This window comes from Anas acuta, chromosome 28, assembly GCF_963932015.1.
Source record: "Anas acuta chromosome 28, bAnaAcu1.1, whole genome shotgun sequence".
In the NCBI taxonomy this organism is placed as follows: Eukaryota; Metazoa; Chordata; class Aves; order Anseriformes; family Anatidae; genus Anas; species Anas acuta.
In genome coordinates this window covers 934,410-953,550 of record NC_089006.1, presented here as the reverse complement: position 1 = coordinate 953,550, position 19,141 = coordinate 934,410, and the positions used below count along the sequence as shown (strand labels likewise).

The 19,141-nt window shown below is 65.9% G+C and overlaps 3 protein-coding genes across 7 annotated transcripts; all 3 read left to right on the top strand.

Annotated features, from left to right (window-relative positions):
- Positions 1 to 227: 227 nt before the first annotated feature.
- CFAP45 (cilia and flagella associated protein 45) lies at positions 228 to 8,157 on the top strand. 2 transcript variants are annotated; one of them, XM_068662975.1, is made up of 12 exons: positions 228 to 336; positions 558 to 626; positions 2,804 to 2,940; positions 4,617 to 4,758; positions 5,031 to 5,201; positions 5,447 to 5,625; positions 6,258 to 6,387; positions 6,621 to 6,767; positions 6,842 to 6,955; positions 7,044 to 7,333; positions 7,421 to 7,645; positions 7,839 to 8,157. In XM_068662975.1, the coding sequence occupies exons 1-12, from the start codon at positions 334 to 336 to the stop codon at positions 8,002 to 8,004; spliced, it is 1,773 nt and encodes a 590-aa protein (XP_068519076.1). In that variant the 5' UTR covers positions 228 to 333; the 3' UTR covers positions 8,005 to 8,157. The 2 variants fall into 2 exon arrangements, with proteins under 2 accessions (XP_068519076.1, XP_068519077.1); XM_068662976.1 differs by having other exon boundaries at positions 237 to 336; positions 7,140 to 7,333.
- Positions 8,158 to 10,388: 2,231 nt separating this feature from the next.
- VSIG8 (V-set and immunoglobulin domain containing 8) lies at positions 10,389 to 14,791 on the top strand. Of its 3 annotated transcripts, XM_068662979.1 has the most exons (7): positions 10,443 to 10,632; positions 11,058 to 11,233; positions 11,703 to 11,904; positions 12,001 to 12,165; positions 12,796 to 12,918; positions 13,076 to 13,214; positions 13,612 to 14,791. In XM_068662979.1, the coding sequence occupies exons 1-7, from the start codon at positions 10,584 to 10,586 to the stop codon at positions 13,781 to 13,783; spliced, it is 1,026 nt and encodes a 341-aa protein (XP_068519080.1). In that variant the 5' UTR covers positions 10,443 to 10,583; the 3' UTR covers positions 13,784 to 14,791. The 3 variants fall into 3 exon arrangements, with proteins under 3 accessions (XP_068519079.1, XP_068519078.1, XP_068519080.1); XM_068662978.1 differs by having other exon boundaries at positions 10,389 to 10,632; positions 11,703 to 12,165; positions 13,618 to 14,791; XM_068662977.1 differs by having other exon boundaries at positions 10,389 to 10,632; positions 11,703 to 12,165.
- A 1,450-nt stretch (positions 14,792 to 16,241) lies between these two features.
- CFAP126 (cilia and flagella associated protein 126) lies at positions 16,242 to 18,858 on the top strand. 2 transcript variants are annotated; one of them, XM_068663238.1, is made up of 5 exons: positions 16,242 to 16,318; positions 16,570 to 16,632; positions 16,892 to 16,972; positions 17,201 to 17,377; positions 17,838 to 18,858. In XM_068663238.1, exons 1-5 carry the CDS (start codon positions 16,292 to 16,294, stop codon positions 18,222 to 18,224), a joined length of 735 nt encoding a protein of 244 aa, XP_068519339.1. In that variant the 5' UTR covers positions 16,242 to 16,291; the 3' UTR covers positions 18,225 to 18,858. The 2 variants fall into 2 exon arrangements, with proteins under 2 accessions (XP_068519339.1, XP_068519338.1); XM_068663237.1 differs by lacking the exon at positions 16,242 to 16,318 and having other exon boundaries at positions 16,439 to 16,632.
- The last annotated feature ends 283 nt before the right edge of the window (positions 18,859 to 19,141 follow it).

Genomic DNA, 19,141 nt, shown 5'->3' with positions numbered 1-19,141 from the left:
GCTGACGTCATTCTGGCGCGGCGGGGCCGCGTGGACGCGGGACGGGGGGGCGAGGGGGTGGGGGGGGTCAGGGCACGGGTGGGTGAGGGACACGGGGGGGGCACGAGTGGGGAGGGGGACACGCGGGGACACGGCGACCCACGAACGCGCGTGGGTGTGAGGTTTTCCCCCCTCCCCCCCAAAAAAAAACCACAGAGGCTGCTCCCGATGCCTGGAGCGCCCCCCCCCCGCTCCGGCTTCGGCCCCGCCCGCGCGGCGTTACCGGGAGAACGCGGGGGGGGGGGGCGGGGGGGGCCGTTACCGGGGCGACCGGCGGCCGCCGAGCGGAGCGCGATGGTGAGCGCGGGTGGGGCGCCGGGACCCCCCCGGTAACATCCCCCCGGTAACCCCCCCTCATAACCCCCTCCTGGTACCCCCAACCCCAGTAAACCCCGCCCTTGGTATCCCCTTTTTCGGTTACCCCCTCCCGGTAATTCCCTCCCGGTAAACTCCTCTCCGGTGACCCCCCCACCGGTAGCCCCCCCCAACCCCCCCGGTAACCCCACTCCCCCCCCCAGCCCCGCAGCCGGTACCGGTGTCGGGCCCGGAGCACCGAGGTGGATGAGACGCTGTTCGGGGAGAGCCGGGTAATTGGGGGGGGGGGGCACAACCCCGGGAGGGGGGCACAGCTGGGGGCTGGGGGCACAGCTCTGGGTTTGGGGACACAGCCCTTGGGGACACAAACCCTATTTTGGGGACACAACCCTTACTTTGGGGACACAACCCCTGGTTTGGGGACACAACCCTGGGCTGGGGGCACAACCTGGGGTTGGGGACACAAAGCCCCTGGGGACACAAATCCTGGGGCTGGGGGCACAAATCCCTCATTTGGGGACACAACCCCTGCTTTGGGGACAAAACCCCAGTCTGGAAACACACCCAAGCAGGGGCCCTTCCCCCACTGGGGAGCAAAACTCCCCCCCCACCCCCAGCTGCACCGGGGGGGGGGCTGGGGGCACCTTTCGGGGCGTCCTTCGCCCTCCCCTCCTCTCCCCCGTTGTTTATCAGCCGGGGTTTATGGCGCCCACGCCTTGTGCCCCGCGCTCCTTCCCGGCCCCGCTCTTATCTGCGGAGCCCGCGCGGCTGCCAAAACTCCTGGGGCTTTTCGGGGGAGAGGAAGGAAACGGGCTGTGACGTGGGGGGAGCTGGCGTGGGGCAGGACGGCAGCGCCGCGGCCCCCCCCGGGCGACTTCAGGGCGATATAAAAATGGGGTGGTGATATAAAAATGGGGTGGTGATATAAAAATGGGGTGGTGATATAAAAATAGGGTGGCGATATAAAAATGTGAGGCTCCCGGGGTGGCTTCCCCGAGCCCAACCCCGGCCTCGCCCGAGGAGTTCTCCTGGCCCCAAGGCTAAGAGGGCCGGTGGCGGTGATTGACGCCGTTATCGTTTTTGGCACGGGCGTTTCGGGGCCAAACCCCGTAATTCAACAGCTCCCCGATGGGAGGCTGCTTGGTGCCGCTGGGAACCCGAGCGCACGCAGTCAGGGTGCCGCTGACCCCCCCCCCCCCCCCGGGGCTGGCATGGAGCTGAGCCCACCCGGGTGGGTGCCCCCACTCACCAGCAGCAGCAGAGCCAGGATTTGGGGCAATCAGAGCCATAAAATGGGAATTTTGGTGTTTTATAAACATTGGCAGTGAGATGCCGACACCCGGGGGGGATTTGGGCACAGAGCCCGTGCCCGCGGTTGTGCTCCCGGGAGCAGGTCTGATTTTGGGATGCTGCACCTTGCACCCATCCCCTCCCCGGGGTATGTCCCACTGTGTCACTCCAGGAGGCATCTCCTGCTCCAAAAATTGGGGTCGAGCCCCTTTGGGGGGGTTTAAGGTCGTGCAGACCCATGCGTGCTGCGGGTACCCGCGTCCCTCCCCAGCCAGAGGTGGTGCATGGGGAGAGGGGCTTCGTGTGCCCGGCTCCGGGGGTGCTTCTGCACCCACCCATGCTCAGGGAAGGGTGGAGCGGGGTCCCCGGCACCCCAGCAGTGGGTGACACCTCACTAGGTGGCACTGTCAGCTCGAGCAAAGGGACCTGTGCCACTCGGGCTGCTTTGTGGCCAGGAGCCGGCACCGGTTCCAGTCACGCTGCGGAGCCAGACCTTGAGTTGGCCCCTCTGGGACCCTGCTGCGAGTTTGGGTCAGTTTGGGGGAATTTCTGCCCTTCCTGCTCCTGCCATCACCCACGGTGCTTGGCAGGACGGCGGAGCAGGGCCGTGCCCTGGGCTACCTGAGCTGCCCAGGGGCAGGGGCTCTGAGCTGGGGCTGCTCGGCCAGGAGGAGAGGAGGCTCGGGGGGGCTCCCACCTGTGTCCAATGGACCCTGTGGGGTGGTACAGAGGACATCGGGCTCCTGCCAGTGATGCCCAGAGGCAGGACACGAGGCCCTGGGCAAAACCCAGAGCCCAGGAGGCTCTGCTGGGACAGCGGGAAGCACTGGGGGGGCCGGGTGGGTGATGGAGCCTTGGCACCGGTACCCAGTGGCTGCTCCAGGAGCCATCCGGACACGGTGCTGGGCAGTGCTGGGACCAGGTGGCCCCCGCGGTGCCTTCCAACCTCATCCACCCCGCGTGTTTTCACCTCTCCCCGTGGCACAGAAGCCTCTCCCTTGCCCAAAATCTTGGCGGTGGGGCTGGGCTTTGTCAGGGAGCATCAGGGGCGCTCCCCGATGTGCTGGCTCAGGGTTGGGACATGTCCCAGAGCTGGGGACGGAGACGGGTAGGGTCTGGTGGCAGGCAGGCCGGGGGGGAACGCCGTCCTTCCTTGCAGAACCTGCAGCAGTCGCACCCCAGCACCCCCATCGTCATCCTCCGGGATGTCCAGAGCGCCCCAAAAACGGTGCCGTCTGGCGAGCACAAGCCCGAGACCATCCGCCTCATCACCAAGGACTTCATCCGCGACCTCGTGTAAGTCCCCTGGGCTGCCCTTGGTGAGACACCCACCCCCCCGCACCCACCAAACGCTCCCCCCGACCCCGTGCCCAAAATCCCCGTGACGGAGGCAGTGTCGCCCGCTGGCCGTGCGCGGCGCAGGGCCGTGCGTTTCTCCACAGGGATGTTTTATAAGCGAGGCTGAACTGTAAGAACCCCGGCCTTAATTACTACGCCTCGTTAAAAGCCTGCAGCGCACGGACAAGAATAGTGCCATTATCCCAGCCAAATCTAATTTAGCCTAATTTTGACCTTCCGAAATTTCCCCTGCAGTTGGAGCTGGCTCCGCCGCTCGCCTTTGCTTCCTGTTTTGAACCAGTGCGTAATGCTCTTGCACCCTATAAAACGTGACAGCAGCCCCACAGACGGTTTGGGCTTGGGTTTTATGGAGCTTGCGATGGTGCAGAGGCACCGGTTCAGGCTCTCGGGGCTGGTGCCCAATTTTACACGCTCGGGTTCTTTTATGGCCAACCTGACAAAGCCGAGGGCCAGTTTCCAGATGTGTGGCACGGCCGCAGCTCCAGCCAAAGCTGCTGGAAACTCTTTGTGCCAGTTTCATTCCTGAAAATCAGGCCCTAGACATCTCAGGTCAGTCACCCAAACAGTGAGACAGCTCAAGCAGTGGTCACTGTGTCATTACATTTATTAGGGCCGTTGTGGCCATTACCCATTCTTTCAAGCGTCCTGGAATCCGATGTTGTGATGCAGCTCTCGAGCGATTATTATGCAGGTATCTGTTCATATTCACCTGGGTGGATGAAAGGTGACACATAATAATAATGACTAAATTCTTAGTCCTGAGCATCTTCAAAGTGCTGCCTGCATTTGGGTAATGCACGCTCCCACACCGCACGCGTCACCATGGTACCTGAGTAATGCGCGGCGTAATTAACTCCTTACCCCTCGCGTGGAAAGCAGCCCCGTGTTATTATCCACATTTTTACACACGGGGAAATGGGGGCACCCGGAGCTTCGGCGATTTCCTCTAAGCCACAGCCTGAGTCACGGGCAGGGTTCGTGGCTCGCTGCGTGAGGCTGCTCCGCAGCTGGAGGGGCACCTGGCAGCGCTGGGAGGGGACCCGGCCCCGGCGCTTCCTCCTCTCGTGCTGGGCGAATTCCTGGGGCAGAGGAGCCAAGCCCAGGCTGTGCCGAGTGTCCTCAAACACAGCCAAAAGGCAGCTGCTGCTCCCCAAAGCGGAGCCTTCGAGCCAGCGCTCGGGACCAGCGACGGTCAGGGATGAGCAGGACGCCCCACTGGAAAAAAGGGGTCGGGGCAGCGGTGACACTTTCCCCAAATGACAGCCCGGTCGGCTTGGCCTGAAATATTCCTGGCGTTGTTTGGTGGGGACTGGCCGGGCACGTGCTGGAGGTTTGGGTGTTTTCCCGGGTGGACCCTGCCCTGCTGCACATCCTGTTCCCCGCGCACGGCCGCAGCTTTCACTGCACTTTCTGTTCCTCTCTTTCCCCCCCCCTGACCGGGAGAACTGGGGCCACTGGGGAAGCCACAGCCCGAGTGCTTCCTGCATTGCTCGGGGGTGACTCCTGCCCCCGCACAGCCCGAGCAGCTCCCAGTGCCAGGCCGGGAGGGCACGGAGGGGGCTGAAGGATGCTCGGTGCCAGTGACACCCCTTTTCCGTGCCCTTCTCCACCAGCGTCCCCGTGGAGAACCCGGCAGCATCCCTCATCATCAGCCAGGAGGATTTCCAGCGGATCAAAGAAGCGTCCCGAGTCCTGAGCAAGGAGGAGCGCGAGGCCAAGCTGCTGGCCCTCAAGGCGGAGAAGGAAGCCGTTCTCGTAGGCATTTCCCATCTTGCAGGCAGGGCTGCGGGCAGAGGGGGGTGCACCCAGCCGGAGCCACTCGGGGACCACCACCCTCACCCCGTGCCACCCACGTCTTGGCACACACAGGGGGGCAAACCTCAGCTCTCCCTGACCCCCCCAGTCCAGGAGTGGGGTCCCCAGCGTTGCCTGCTCCATGGCTGGGGAAGCAATCCCACCCCAGTCAGGGGGTGCCCCCCTCCAGAGGGGCACGGGAGGGTCTCAGCTCGCCCCCCTGTCCCCCGCAGGAGGCGGTGAGCGAGCGCAAGGCAGCGGCGAAGCAGCGAGCCGCGCTGCAGCAGCAGAAGGGCAAACTGAGCGACCTGGAGGAGGAGGCGAAGGAGCGGGCTCAGTACCTGCTGCAGCGGGCGAGCAGGATGCGCATGGAGCAGGAGGACGAGATCAAGGAGTTCAGCGAGGTGCGGCCGCGGGCTGCCCGTCCGCCCCCGGCACCGCACGCACCCAACGTGGAGAGGCAACGGGGGGGGCCCCCAGACCCTCCCCAACCACCCCACGGCACGGCCAGGACGAGCCCTGTGCCCTGCTCCGCATGGTGCCGCCCGGGGTCGTCCCCTCCTTCCCTCTTCCATGTCCATGGTTGTCCATCTGTCTGTCCGTCTGTCCCTCCGTCCGTCTGTCCCACGCCGAGCTGTTGTCCCCGCAGCTGATCCTCGGGGCCAAGTGCCACATGGTGCGCGACACGCAGATCCTGGAGAAGCAGCTGGTGGCGAAGGAGCTGGAGGAGGAGGAGAGGCGGCTGGACGAGATGATGGAGGTGGAGAGGCAGAAGGCCAACGAGATGCAGGAGGAGCTGGAGCGCCGGAGGAAGCAGGAGCTGATCAGGCGAGCAGGGGGGGCCCTCACCTCGTGCCGGCACCGGGAGCCCCTCACCTGGAGCAAAAAGGATTAGGGGAAGAGTCCATAAAGGTGATCCAGAGCCTGGAGCATCCCCTGTGAGGAGAGGCTGAGGGACCTGGGTCTGGTCAGCCTGGAGAAGAGGAGACTGAGAGGGGATCTCATCAATGTGTATAAATACCTGAGGGGTGGCAGGCAGAGGGGTTTGGCCAACCTCTTCTCAGTGGTTTGTGGGGACAGGACAAGGGGCAATGGCCACAAAATGGGGCCCAGGAAGTTTTACACCAACTTCTTGGTGTAAAACTTCTATGATTCTATGGTTCTTCCCAGTAAGGGTGATGGAGCACTGGGACAGGCTGCCCAGGAAGGCTGTGGGGTCTCCTCTGGAGATATTTGAGACCCGTCTGGACGCCTCCCTGGGCAACCTGCTCTAGGGAACCCACTTTGGCAGGGGGTTGGACCTCGAGGTTCCTTCCAACCCCTACAATTTGGTGTTTCTGTGCTGTCCACCAGCCCCGCACCGCAGCTCAGCACCCCCAGAACCCCCTCCTGCTGCCCGTGCCGGTGTCACCGCTCCAGGGCACGGGGCTGAGCTTGGGGGGGGGGACCTCTCCTTGCAGGGGGAGGCAGGAGCTGGTGAAGCAGATAGAGAAGAACGCGGAGGAGCGGGCGCTGCGAGCCGAGCAGCGGGACCAGGAGACGCGGGAGATGCTGCAGCACCTGGAGCAGCTGAAGCTGGAGGACCAGAAGGTCAGCGGGCAGAAAACATCTGGGGGGGCACAGGGGGGCTGGAGGGAGATCCCTCACCTCGCTGGAAGGGTGTCGAGACCCGGGGTGGGGAGAAAACAGGCGGCAGAATTAAGGCCCTGGTCTCTTGGGGAGGCTGAAACATCCTCAGAAATAACCCCAAGCCATGGAGCCCTCCTCCCCCCGAGGGGAGGCTCTGGTCCCACCGCCCCTCAGCCCCTCGGCCCCGCTTGCAGGACTTGGAGCGGAGGCAGGAGCAACAGAAGAAAATCCAGGCGGAGATCAAACGCATCAACGACGAGAACCAGAGGTACAAGGAGGAGCAGCTGCGGCAGGAGAGGCTGGCAGACGAGAAGATACTCGAGTACCAGAGGCAGAAAATGGTAGTGGGACACGGCGCGGGCAGGGGCTCGGTAGGGGCACCCCAAGAGCTGCCCCGAGGCTGTGTCCCAAGTAGGAGCGGGAGGCCGAGTTTGAAGCTGAGCAGGAGAGGATCCGTCAGGAGAAGGAGAAGGAGACGGCGCGCTTGAGGGCCATGCAAGAAAGGGCCCAGGACCACCGGGCAGAGCAGGTGAGCGGCTGTGTGGGGTGCCGCCGCGCTGCCTCCCCTCCCCAACACCACCACAGCGAGGTTGGAGATGGAGGTGGGGGCTCTGCAGGGTCCCTGCAGCTCCTGGAGCGAACAACAGAACCACGGCCGAGCCCTCCCAACCCTTTTGGTCCCCCCGATGTCACCGCTGTCCCCCCCCGGGCAGGACGCGCTGCGGGCCAAGCGCAGCCAGGAGGCGGCCGAGCGGGAGTGGAGGCGCAAGGAGCAGGAGGCGGCGCGGCGGAAAGCCGAGCTGGAGGAGCAGCTGAAGCGGAGCCGCTTGGATCAGATCGCCGCGCGGGAGCACCGCATGGGCGTGCAGGTGCAGCAGGACCGCGACGAGTTCGAGCGCATCCTCAGGTGGTGATGGCAAGGGGGCGAGGGTGCCAAAAAGCCCACGCGGGTGGGGGAGCGGAGCACAGGAGGAAGGGGGCTTCTCACCCGCAGGGCCCAGCAGGAGCAGATGGAGAAGGAGAAGGCGGAGGCGGCGCGGAAGGCGGCCCTGCAGCGCGCCCACGCCGGCGACGTCCGGCGCCAGATGCAGGAGTGGCGGCAGCGGCGGGCGCAGGAGCGGGCGGCTGCCTTCGAGGAGTTCCAGCGGCTGCAGGAGGAGGCCCGGCGGCGCAGCCAGCGCATCACCGAGCTCAAGGAGAAGAAGATGCAGGAGCTCAGGTGCTGCTCCATCAGCGCCTGCTCGCTCCCCGCTTCCCCACACGTCCCCAAATCCCGTCCCCACTTCCCACCGTGCCCCGACCCCCTGAGCCACCACCCCGCTGGCTCCTCTCCGTCCCCTCCAGATGGGCCCTGCTCCGAGGCCGTGGTCCTGGCGTGGCACGGGGTGCCTGAGGTTTTCTTTCCTCCGCAGAGCCGCCGGCATCCCCGAGAAGTACTGCGCCCAGGTGGAGCGGAGGGGTTTGAACCGGGCAGGCGCAGCCCCCGGGCAGGCTCAGCCCCACGGGGAGCAGAGCGAGGAGCAGAGCAAGGAGCAGAGCGCTGCCCTGCCAGCAGTGGGGGAGCTGGGGTCTGCTTAGGCAGAATTTTTTACAAAAAGGTGTTTGTGGAGCAGCCAGCATCGTCCGTCCTTCTCTTGCTTCGCACGTGCAGGCCAGGGGCTGGGGTGGTTCAAATGCCCCTTGGCTGATTTGTCCCCTCCCCGGGATGGAGATCGCCCCTCGCCCACCTCCCCACCCCTGCTGGGGGATGCCAGAGTTGGACCGTGTCCGTGGAGGGGTTGGGAGCGTCCCCAGCCCCTGGGCTCTTCCCGGGGGGCTCAGGGGGGTCCCCGTGTGCCTTGTTTTCGGCACACAGCCCAGCCCTGGCTGCCCGTGGGTGCGGGGCCGTCCCGGTCACCGCTGCTGCATCCGCCCTGGAAGTGGCACTGCCTCACCGAGGTGTCACCGCGAGGCCCTGTGGCAGTGGCCTTCTGCAGGGACACAGCAAAGAGACCGGAGCGTGATGCAAACGTTAAAAAAAAAACAAACAACCAAAAAAAAAAAACCATTTGGACAGGGACTGGCAGCTTCAGAGGGCTGGGATCCCATAGGAGTGGCTCTGATTAATTGTCCGAGCAGCCGAAAAAAATAAGGAGAGCTGGCACAGGCGAGACTGCCCAGGGCAGGGAGATGGCACGGGACACCAGTGCCACCCCTTACCAGCACCGGGGCTGGGTAAAGAGGGAGCAGGAAGGGGCCGTGGCCTCTTCTTCTCCCTTCCCCATCTCCTCCAGCAGCCGTGTCCCCTGGTGGGGACAGAGCCAGGCTCTGAGACCCTTTGGGGACAGTTGGGCAACCCCAGGACCTGGCCACCGAGCTCCCCGGTTCCGTGGGGTTTTGGCACGGAGAGGACCCGCGGTGCTCAGCGCCAGGCTGTCCTGCCCACGCCGCCGTCCCCGGTGGCCACCTCTGGCCGTGTCACTCCCGGTCATTGCCTTGGCCAAGGAGTCACAGCCTTGTTCTAGGCCAGGCTCAGCCCCAAGGGTTTCCAAGCCACCACGCCGAGGGGACCGTGACCACCGGCGGGGGCCAGCCGGGGTGGAGCAGGCTCCCCACCCTTCCTGCACGAGCGGGGCTGCGAGGAATGCGGGAGTCACCGGCTGGGGAGCCAGCGCCGCGCCGGCACCGAGCCCCGAGCCGGGTGAGCCACGGCCCCGTCACAGCGGGGACGGCCCCGGCAGTAAGGGGGGGGGACGGGGACCCAACCCCTCGCCCCCTCGGTGTCGCCCCGGGGCTTGGCCACGGCCCCCAAATCACAGACGCGGCACAGCACGTGCCCGCAATTCCCGGCGCGAGGCCACCAAGGGTTAACTGGCAGCGGGGAGCCGGGTTTGGGGCCAGTAAATGGAGCAGCTCATGGCCTCGGGGAGCGTTTGGGACCGGCTGGGAGGTGCTGCCAGGCCGGCTCGGGCAGTGGCGGGGTGGAAAGCACCAGCGGAGGCCGAGCTGTGCCGCGGGGCAGCGCTGGGCACTGACCGGAGCTGCCCCGCCTGGGGATGGGGACGTGGGTGCAGAGTGGTCCCAACTTGGGGGGTCCCAAAGGGCTGAGCAGCCCCCGAGGGGCTTCTGCCACCTCCGGAGCATCCCAGTCCCCAGGTCCTGCGCCCAGTGCGGAGCAGCCCGGTCCCTGTCGCTGTCTCCTGCTCAAGAGCATCCCTGACCCCAGCTCCTTTGGCCACCTCCGAGCATCCCTGTCCCCAATCCTCCATCCCCACTGCAGCGCGTCCCTGTCCCCAAATCCCCCGTCCTCCTGCAGCGCATCCTTGTCCCCAGCTCCTGCCCTCAGACCCCGGCAGCCTTCATCCCCTCTCTTCCTCCCCTCCAGCTCCCCAAGTCGCCTCGCTTGGTGCTGCACGTCCCCCGCTCAGAGCATGGCCTGGCCGTGCTGTCCCTGTGCCCCGATGTCCCCATGTCCCCAGCTGTGACCTGGGACACCGCATCCCCCCAGTGCCACCAGCACCAGCGGGGGTCTCGGTGGGCACCACGGTCCCCGCGTGCCCGCGGCGTCCCCGTGCCCGCTCACTGAGGGGGCAGGACTGGAGGAGGGATCTGCAGGAGCTTTAAGCCCATGGTCAAACCACACCTTTAAGCTCCTGCAATTGCCCTGAGTCCTGCTCCAGCACCAAAAGCCTTTTGGGACCGGCGTGGGGCCAAGGCGGCATCGCCATGGAGTTGCGGTGCTCGGCCACGCTCGGGATGCTCCCGAAGGGTCCCGGGTGGATTTTTCCCACTGGCCACGCTCATCCCAGAGCCGCCCACCCCAGGGTGCCGGCCACTTTGGGTCTGCAGCCCCCAAACCCTGCCCGATTCCTCCAAATGGGTGCCCTGGAGCATGCCGGTGCCCCCAGCCCCCCGATGCTGCAGCCCCCAGCCCAATTCTGGCTGGATGGGAGCCCGTAGCATGGCAGCGCTTAATTAGCAGGTAGGGAGTGGAGCAGGGCGGCATCGCTCACGCACAGCTTGGAGCCACTCAGTCATCCCAAAGGCATCCGCCCCACAGGGAGGAGCGCCCCGGCCCAGCATGTAAAAGCGGCCCCGCACGGCCGGGCTGCTTCGTCGCCTCGGAGCCTCCTCTGCTCCCTCTGCTCCTCCTCACCGCCCGGCACGGCTGCAGCGTCATGGCAGGGCACGGCGCCGGCCTGCTCCTGCTCCTGGGTCTCATGCCAGGTAGGCGCCGCCGCTCCCTGCGCTCCTGCGGAGATGCCACCCAGGATGGAGGGGAGGATGCCTGGCCACGGGGCACCCAAGGGTGCCAGGGCGGGTGCACCCCGCGGGCAGCAGAGCGCCAGCATCAGGAGCCGGATGCGTCCTGACACCCTTTGGCCACGCCGTGTCCGAAGGCAGGCGGGTGGCACGGAGCCCACCGTGGCACTTTGTCCCCAAAGGCTGCCAGCACCCGTGGGTGCTCAGTCCCACCGGGACACCCAGCCCCCGTGGGTGTTAAAACCCCAGCAGATAGGTCCGTGCCCCTGTGGGTCGGGTGCTGCAGGGGTGCCGTGGGGTGCTGTGGGATGCCGGGGGGTGCCGTGGGGTGCCGGAGCGCGGTGCCCAGGCGCTGCCCACCCGGTGCCACGGTGCCTTTCTCTCCCCAGCTCTCCTCCTGGCCGTAAGGATCAACAGCAAGGGCCGGGAGGTTCTGTACCTGGCCAAGGGTGACTCCGTGAAGCTGGGCTGCCCCTACGTCCTCGAGCCTGAAGACAACGGTCCCCAGGGCGTGGGGATCGAGTGGATCCAGATCACGCCCGAGCGGACCGGCCCAGAGAATGTGGTGAGTGACCCCCGGCCACGGAGGGCTCCAGCTCCGGGTGGGGCTGTTCGGCTGCTGCCCCCGTCCCATGGGGGTGCGGAGGGCAGGAGGGATGGGGCAGGAGGGGTGGAGGAAAGCTGGAGGAGGAAGGATGGAGCTGGAGGGATGGAGCAGGAGAGATGGATAAAGCGAGCTGGGGTAGGAAAGATGGAAAAAGATGGAGGGACGGAGCAGGCATTCAGGAAGAAGCGGGACATTCGGGGACGAGCAGGAAAGGCAGGGACAAGCAGGACATTCGGGGACAAGCAGGACAGGCAGGGCAGGCAGGGTCTGGCAGAGCAGGGGAGGACCAGGCAGGACAGGCAGGGCTGCAGCAGCATCGTGCGAGGAGCAGGCAGGGCAGGAGCAGGCAGCGCCGTTCCCTCCCCTTTTCTACCCCCTCGGGGGGTTCCCCCTGCCCATCCTCACCTCCGCGTGTCCCCCCCCCCAGTTCCTGTCCTACCACGACCACCACGTCAACTACGGCAGCGGCTCGGGGCTGCAGGACAGGGTGGCCTTCGTGCAGAACGACCCGGGGCAGCACGACGCCTCCATCCGCCTGGCCGACCTGCAGGTCTCCGACACCGGCACCTACCAGTGCCGGGTGAAGAAAAACACCGTGGCGGTGCACGAGGTCATCGTCACCGTGCAAGGTGAGCCCCCCGGACCCTTCCCCGACGGTGGCGGGAGCCCCGACCTCCCCGGTGCTCCCGGTGCTCCCGGCGGTGACGGTGTCCCTTGCCCCGCAGAGAAGCCGGCCACCCCGCAGTGTTGGACCGAGGGGGAGCTGATCGAGGGGAGCAGCGTCCTGCTGCGCTGCTACAGCCGAGGGGGGGCCTCGCCGCTCGCCTACCAGTGGGCCAAGCTGGCTGATGGATACGGCGGGGGCCGCCTGCCCCACGGGACCCTCCAAGGTGGGTGCTGGGGGCTCTGAGTGGGGAGGGGGGGTTCTGGGTGGGTCGGGGAGGGGGGTGTCTGGCTGGGGGTCTGCATCCGTGGGTGCTCATGGCTGTGTCTGTGTGCGCCCATGGCTGTGTGTTCCCGTGTGCGTGTGCATCTGTGTCCATCCATGTGCGTGTGCATCCGTGTCCGTGTCCATGTGCGTGTGCATCCATGGCCGCGTGCACACCCGAGTTTGTGTGATCCCATGTCCGTGTGCACGCATGTCCATGGGTGTCCCCGCACATACATGATTGTCTGGGTGCCCGTGTGCATGGCTGCCGTGTCCATGTGCGCCCGTGTTCGCCCCCATCCGTGTGCTCCCACATCCGTGTGTTCCAACACCCGTGTGCCCATGTCTGTGTGCTCCCATGTCCCCGAGGCTCCGTGTCCATGCGTGTCGGTGTCCTCAGGTGCCCACATCCATGTGCAGCCGTGTCCCTGTGTCCCCGTGTCCCTGTGTCCGTGTGCACCCTGCCCGTATCTGGCTGCAGCTGTGCATGTCCACGTACACACGTGTCTGCACGTGTCTGTGTGCACCCATGGCTGTGTGTGTCCCTGTGTCCCCATGTCCCCATGTCCCCGTGTCCCTGTCTCCCCCACAGGACGTGCTCCTGGCGACCTTCTGATCCGTAGCCTGTCCGAGGTGCACGCTGGCGTCTACCAGTGCCGCGTCACCAACCGCGTGGGCTACGCCGTGTGCCAGATCAACCTCGGCCTCTCACAAAGTAAGTGCCACCATGGGGGGGGGGGGGAAAACATGGGGAGGGGGCTCTGCTGGGGGGGGGGGGGCTGGTTCCACGCACCGGGATGCCACCGGCGGTGCGGTGCCGTGGGGACAGCCGGCGGGGAGGCTGGCGGTGACAGGCTGTGCTCCCGCGGCAGGAGGCGGAAGGCAGGCGGGCATCATCGTGGGCTCCATCCTGGGCTCGCTGCTGCTCCTCAGCCTCCTGGGGCTCCTCATCTGGGCCCTCATCTGCCGCTACCGCCGCAAGGAGTGCCAGCGGACCTGCAGCGACTGCAGGTGAGGGGCGCGGGGACATGGGGACAAGGGTGGGTGCCAGCAGGGTCCCATGGGTGCCACTGGGAAGTGCTGGGGACAGCTGGGAACCATGGGTGCAGCTGGGGACCCGTGGGCATCGCTGGTGCCACCAGGCACCGATGGCCACCACGGGTCACCTGTGGGTGCCACCAGACACGGGGGGGGCTGAGGGACACGGGTGGGTGCCAGCAGGCTCTGATGGGTGCCAGCGGGCACCGACGAGCACCAAAGGGTGCTTTTGGGTGGCACTGATGGCAGCCAGCAGGGTGCTGGGGGGGATCATGGGGGGGCACCAAGGGGTGGCACTAGCCCTGGCGAGCAGCAGCGGGTGCTGATGGGTGCCCGGCGGGGGGGGGCTCCCCTCTGCCACCATCCGCAGGAGCAGCACGGGGGGCACCATGACCCGCGCCTGCAACGTGTGCGCCCACCACAGCTACTCGCCCCACGGCATCAGCTACATGCAGTGCCAGCACGGCGACGGCGACGAGCGGGCGGCTGCCCTCATGTGCAACGACGGCATCCGGCACCAGGTCGCCTGCCCGGCTCTGTAACCCCCCCCCCAAAAAAAACCCCCCACCCCACGCCACCGGCCCCCCACGCGCCCCCGATTCGGCTCAATGTGTGTGTACCGGGGGGGGGGGAGCCCCCGCCAGCCCCGGCACGGGGCTGCGCTGCCGGAGCTCGCCGCGGGGACCCCGGCTCCTGTCCCCCCCCCGTCCCGAAACAGCCACGACCTCCGAGCAAAAGTCGCCGTTTGGGTTCATCATTCTCCTCTTGGGGTTGAATATTTTTTTTTGTTTTATTTCATTTTTTTTGGCCATTTTTTTTGTATCTCCCCCTCCCAAGCCCCAGCGATATTTATTTTGTGCCTGCTCGGTGCGGGGCAGCCACGCACCAGCTCCCCCCTCACCCCCCCAAAAAAAAAATCGCCTCTGGCCCGGCGCCGTTGGCGCCCCAGGATTGGCTTCAGCAATTTTGCCTTTATTCGAGACGAGACGCCGCTGTTGGCACCAGGATTGGAAGTTTTGGGGAAACGAACCAAAAAAAAAAAAAAAAAGGAAAGAAAGAAAGAAAGAAAGGAAAAAAAAAAAAAAGGAAAAAAAAAAAAAAGGAAAAAAGGAATCGTGAAAAGAAATAAACCAAAGTGAACCAAGTGCGGCCCCGTCGCGTTTTCCCAGTGGGGGGGGAGTTATGGGGTGGTGGTGATTTTCCAGTATGGGACTGGTGGCACGAGCTCATTATGGGATGGGAGGTGGGAAGCTGCCGTGGTTGGTGCCAGGGGACCTGGCACGGTGGTGGCAGTGCCCGTCCGGGTGCCCCGGTGTGGCTGCTGCTGATGCAACCCCGCAGCACCCATGGGTGCTCTCTGGGGTGCCCCACGCCGGGGCGGGGCGGGGCAGGGGACGGTGACAGCTCAGGGACAGCTTCGGACAGGGAGTGGGGTGGCCTCAGAGGGCCAGCAGCCGGGATGCCCCAACCCTAAACCCTGTAAGCCTCACCTTAAACCCCAGCCTGCCCCTAAGGCTGCCCCCCCCCCCCCCCCCATGTAACAATAACCCCTAACCTTAACCCTAACCCTAACCCTGCCCTAACCCTAACCCCCACCCCAACCCCAACCCCAACCCCAACCCTAACCCTAACCCTGACCCTAACCCTGACACCCCGACCCTAACCCTAACCCTGAATCTAACCCCAATCCTGACTCTAACCCTAACCCTGTCCCAGGATTGGGGATGGGACAGGACAGGATGGGATGGGATGGGACAGGACCAGAGGGGACAGGACAGGACAAGACAGGACAGGACGGGATGGGATGGAATGGGACAGGCTGGGACAGGACAGGACCAGAGGGGACAGAAGGGACGGGATGGGACAGGACGGGACGGGACGGGCAGGTCAGACCGGCCCCACCGCGGTGTCATGGGGCAGGGGCAGAAAGTCCGGTCCCGGACAAAGGCCGGGGCAGGCGGCGGTGGCCATAAAAGCCTGGAGGAACAAAGGCGACCGCGGCTGCTTCGTGGCCGGGCTGCCCGCGGCGGTGGCCCCGTTCTGGAGGCCACCGGGTTCCTTGCGTCACCCTCACCCGCTGCCGGTGCACCGAAGGCAGCCGGGTGGGCGCTGTGCCCGGCTCGGTGCCCGGCTCCAAGCCCCTCGGCCACAGCCACGTCTGGGGGGGTCCCAGGGTTTGGGGGGGGACAGCCCTGACTGGGGACCTTGGGCTTCATGTGGCACCGTGGTGCGGCACGGCATGGCACGGCACGGCACCGAATGGCATGGCACGGCATGGTATATGGCATGGCACGGTGTGGCACGGCGTGGTAGAGCAATGGCACCGCATGGCACAGCACCGAATGGCACGGCATGGCACAGCATGGCACAGTATGGTACAGTATGGCACAGTATGGCATGGCACAGCATGGCACAGCACTAAATGGCACGGCATGGCACGGCATGACATGGCACCAAATGGCACAGCATGGCACAGCACCGAATGACACGGCATGGCACAGCATGACACGGCATGACATGGCACAGCACCAAATGGCACAGCATGGCACAGCACCAAATGGCATGGCACAGCATGGCACAGTATGGCATGGCACCAAATGGCACGGCAGGGCATGGCACAGCATGGTATGGCACGGCACAGTGTGGCACGGCGTGGTAGCGCATGGCACGCCATGGCACAGCTTGGCATGGTCCAGCCCCCCCTGGCCATTTACACCCCCCCCAAAGTCCCCAAGACCCAGCCCTGAGCTCCCCAAGGGGCTCCATGGCACCAGCACCCACAGCACCCATGGCACCCACAGCACCCATGGCACCCCCCCCACCAGCACCCCTGGCCCCCCCCACCCAGCGGCAGTGTCCCCAGGGGCAGTGCTGAGGCCCCGCCCCTCCCGCATTGGCCCCGCCCCCTCTGCCAATGGCCCCGCCCCCTCTGTCAATGGCCCCGCCCCCATTGGGTTTTGGTTCCCCGCGGCCGCCAGGGGGAGCGCGCGGCCCGGGGGGGGGGGGGGGTTGGTCACGTGGTGGTTGCTAGGAAACGGGGGACGCGGCGCATGGCGGCCCGCTACGGGGCGGGGCAGGTGGAGGGGGGGGAAGGGGGGAATTGGGGGAAAAACGGGGAAAAACGGGGATAATGGGGGTAAAGGGGGGTAATGGGGGTAAAGGGAGGGTAATAGGGGGTCAAGGGGGGGTAATCGGGGGGGGAAAGGGGGGAAAGGGGGGGTAATGGGGGTAAAAGAGGGGTAATAGAGGGTCAAGGGGGGGTAACGGGGGTAATGGGGGTAACGGGGGGGTAATGGGGGGTCTCTCAGCGGCCCCGCTCCCCCCCCAGTACGAGGACGCCTTCAGCGCTGCCCGCCTGCAGAACTGGGAGGTGCCGCAGCCTGGCGGGCAGGTAACTGGGAGCACTGGGACCCCCCCCATACCCCTCCCAACCCCCCCCTCCACCCTCCCACCCCAACCCTGGCCTCTCCTGGGGGTACCGGGACCCCCCCAGCCCCCACACCCCAACCCTGGCCCCTCCTGGGACCCCCCTACCCCAACCCTGGCCAAAGGGGGCCCCCGCACCCCCCCCCCATGGCCCCTCCCTGTGTCCTTGGTTCCTCTCCCGGCCCCCCCAGCCCCCCCAAAAACCCTCTGCCCGCTCCCCCCAGCGCCCCACTCCGCGGGACGGCTCCACGCAGATCCTGGTCAATGACCGCGGCCACCTCCTGCCCTCCGTGCCCCGCTCCCAGGTGAGTGCCACAGCCTCTGCCCCCCCCCCCCCCCGGGCACAGCACCCCGCACCCCCAAAACCCCATCCCCATCCCCACCCCATATCCCCATCCCCTCCCCATCCCATCCCTATCCCGTTCCCATCCCATATCCCCATCCCATCCCCACCCCATCCCCATCCCACCCCATCCCATCCCCATCCCCACCCCATCCCCTCCGCCCCCCCCCCCCCCGGTTTTCCCTTCCAGGCCTCCCCCTGGGGCTCATTTTTGGGGACATGGGACATGCCGTCGAGGATTCCCCCCGCCAAGCTGAACCTCACGGCGCGCTCGGCCCCCGCCGCCGCCCGCCTCACCGCCTGCCTCCGCGCCTCCACCGCCCTCACCGGGGCCTGCAACGGGCTCCGGGCCGAGGTCACCGGCAAGGTGGGTGCCCCTCGGTGTGGGGGGGCCTGGTCATGGGGTGACACACACCGGGACCCCTCATTTTGGGGGGCTGGGAGAAGGTTTTCCAGCCCAGGAGCTGGTTTTGGGGGTGTTTTGTGCAGTCTGGGTGGGGAGGGAGGTGGGAGTGGGGATGGAGATGTGTGGGGGGGGGCTCTGCTCCCGTGGGGTGCTCCCCACATGGTGCCTCCACCTCCCCTCGCTCCTTGTGGGGTCTCCCCGTGTCCCCCCCGAAGCCGGGCTGGTGGCGGTGCCAGCAGGAGGAGCTCCCAGCCCAGAGAAAACCCCAGAGCAGCGGGGCTGCTGCCGAGCTGCTCCCACAGCCCCCCCTTTTTCCAGCAGCTGCAGCACCCCAAAACCCTCCGCTCCTCCCGTCTGCTCCCCTCACCCCTCTCTGCCACCCCAAATCCTTGTAAACGTGACCCAAATCCCCCTCACGCAGCCCCAAGAGCCTTGGCCAGACGAAGAGGCCTCCAAGGAGCCCTCGAGGACCGGCCGGGGGTCCGGCGGGGGTCTCCGGGGTGCTCAACCCCCTCCCAAATCACCGCTGGAGGGGACCAGCAGTGACACCGCGGTGCCGCTCTGCCGTAAGCCCGGCCTCATGGATGTCCGTGCGGAGCGGGACGCGTCCCCAAAGCCACCGGCATCGTGCCAGCCCCACTGCGAGGATGAGCAGGGGACAGGGAGCTCAGCTGGGGGCCGGAGCCCCCCCCAACCTCGCCTGGGGGATCCCGGGGGTGTCGCTGCACCCCAAACCCCAGCCTCGGTCACTGCGAGGGAGGCCACGCCGCAGGGAAAGGGATCGGGATCGCCGCACCGGGGGATTTGAGCTCCTCAGCCCCAATCCCGCAGCTCCCGTGAGCCCAGCAGAGATCCAAAAAGCCCCCGGGGGGGGGCAGGAGAGCGCTTCAGAGAGCACCGAGCGAGGCCGGTGCCGAGCGGTTGTGTTTTGACAGCAAGTAGAAAAATAGAGGTTTAAAAAAAAACACCATAAAACTCCCACTGTTTGGTTTCGGGGGCTGTTCCCCCCCCCGTGCTGTGTCTCTGCTCAGCCCCTTTATTGGCGCCTCGGCCCCTGGCGTTCCACCTGCTCAGCACCCCATTACCCTTGGGTTTCATCCAGTGCCCACCAGCAGGGAACTGGGGGCAGCGGGGACGGATCCTGCGCCGCTGGCAGGAGGGAAATAAAGTCTGTGAAGTGCAGCCCAGCGAGGGCTGAGCTTCGTTAGCAGCTGGCTCACCAACAGAGCAGCTCATCAGCGAGCACAAGTGGCCACAAAATCAAAGCCGCTTTGGCAACTGCAGGAAAGAATTGGTTGAAAGCTAAAACGCAGCCGTTTTCACCCAGAAAATCGCTCCTGCTGGGGCAGGGAGCTGCGCCGAGAGCCATGCGGCAGTGACAGCAGAGGTTTCTCAGCTGCTCCTCGGCTGCCTCCTGCTAATTAAGGGGTGGTGGCTCCTTATCAGCGCAGATGTTCCCCCTAAATTTGGCGTCTGGCCAAATGCTGCGCACGGGAAGGAGGCCGAGACCCTCGCTGGGACAGAAAACGGGGCAGAGCTCCCCGCTGTGCCGTCCTCTTTTAAGGCAGACCTTGAAAAGGGGCAGATGGGAGCAAAAAAGTCGTGTTCTGCGTGCGGGTGTCCCAAACAGACCCGGCCCCAGGTAGGAAATTCCTCCCTGTTGGGCTGGCAGCGCGCCGCACCGCACCCCCTCAGCCAAACTCCAAAGTTCAGGCGCTGCACCTG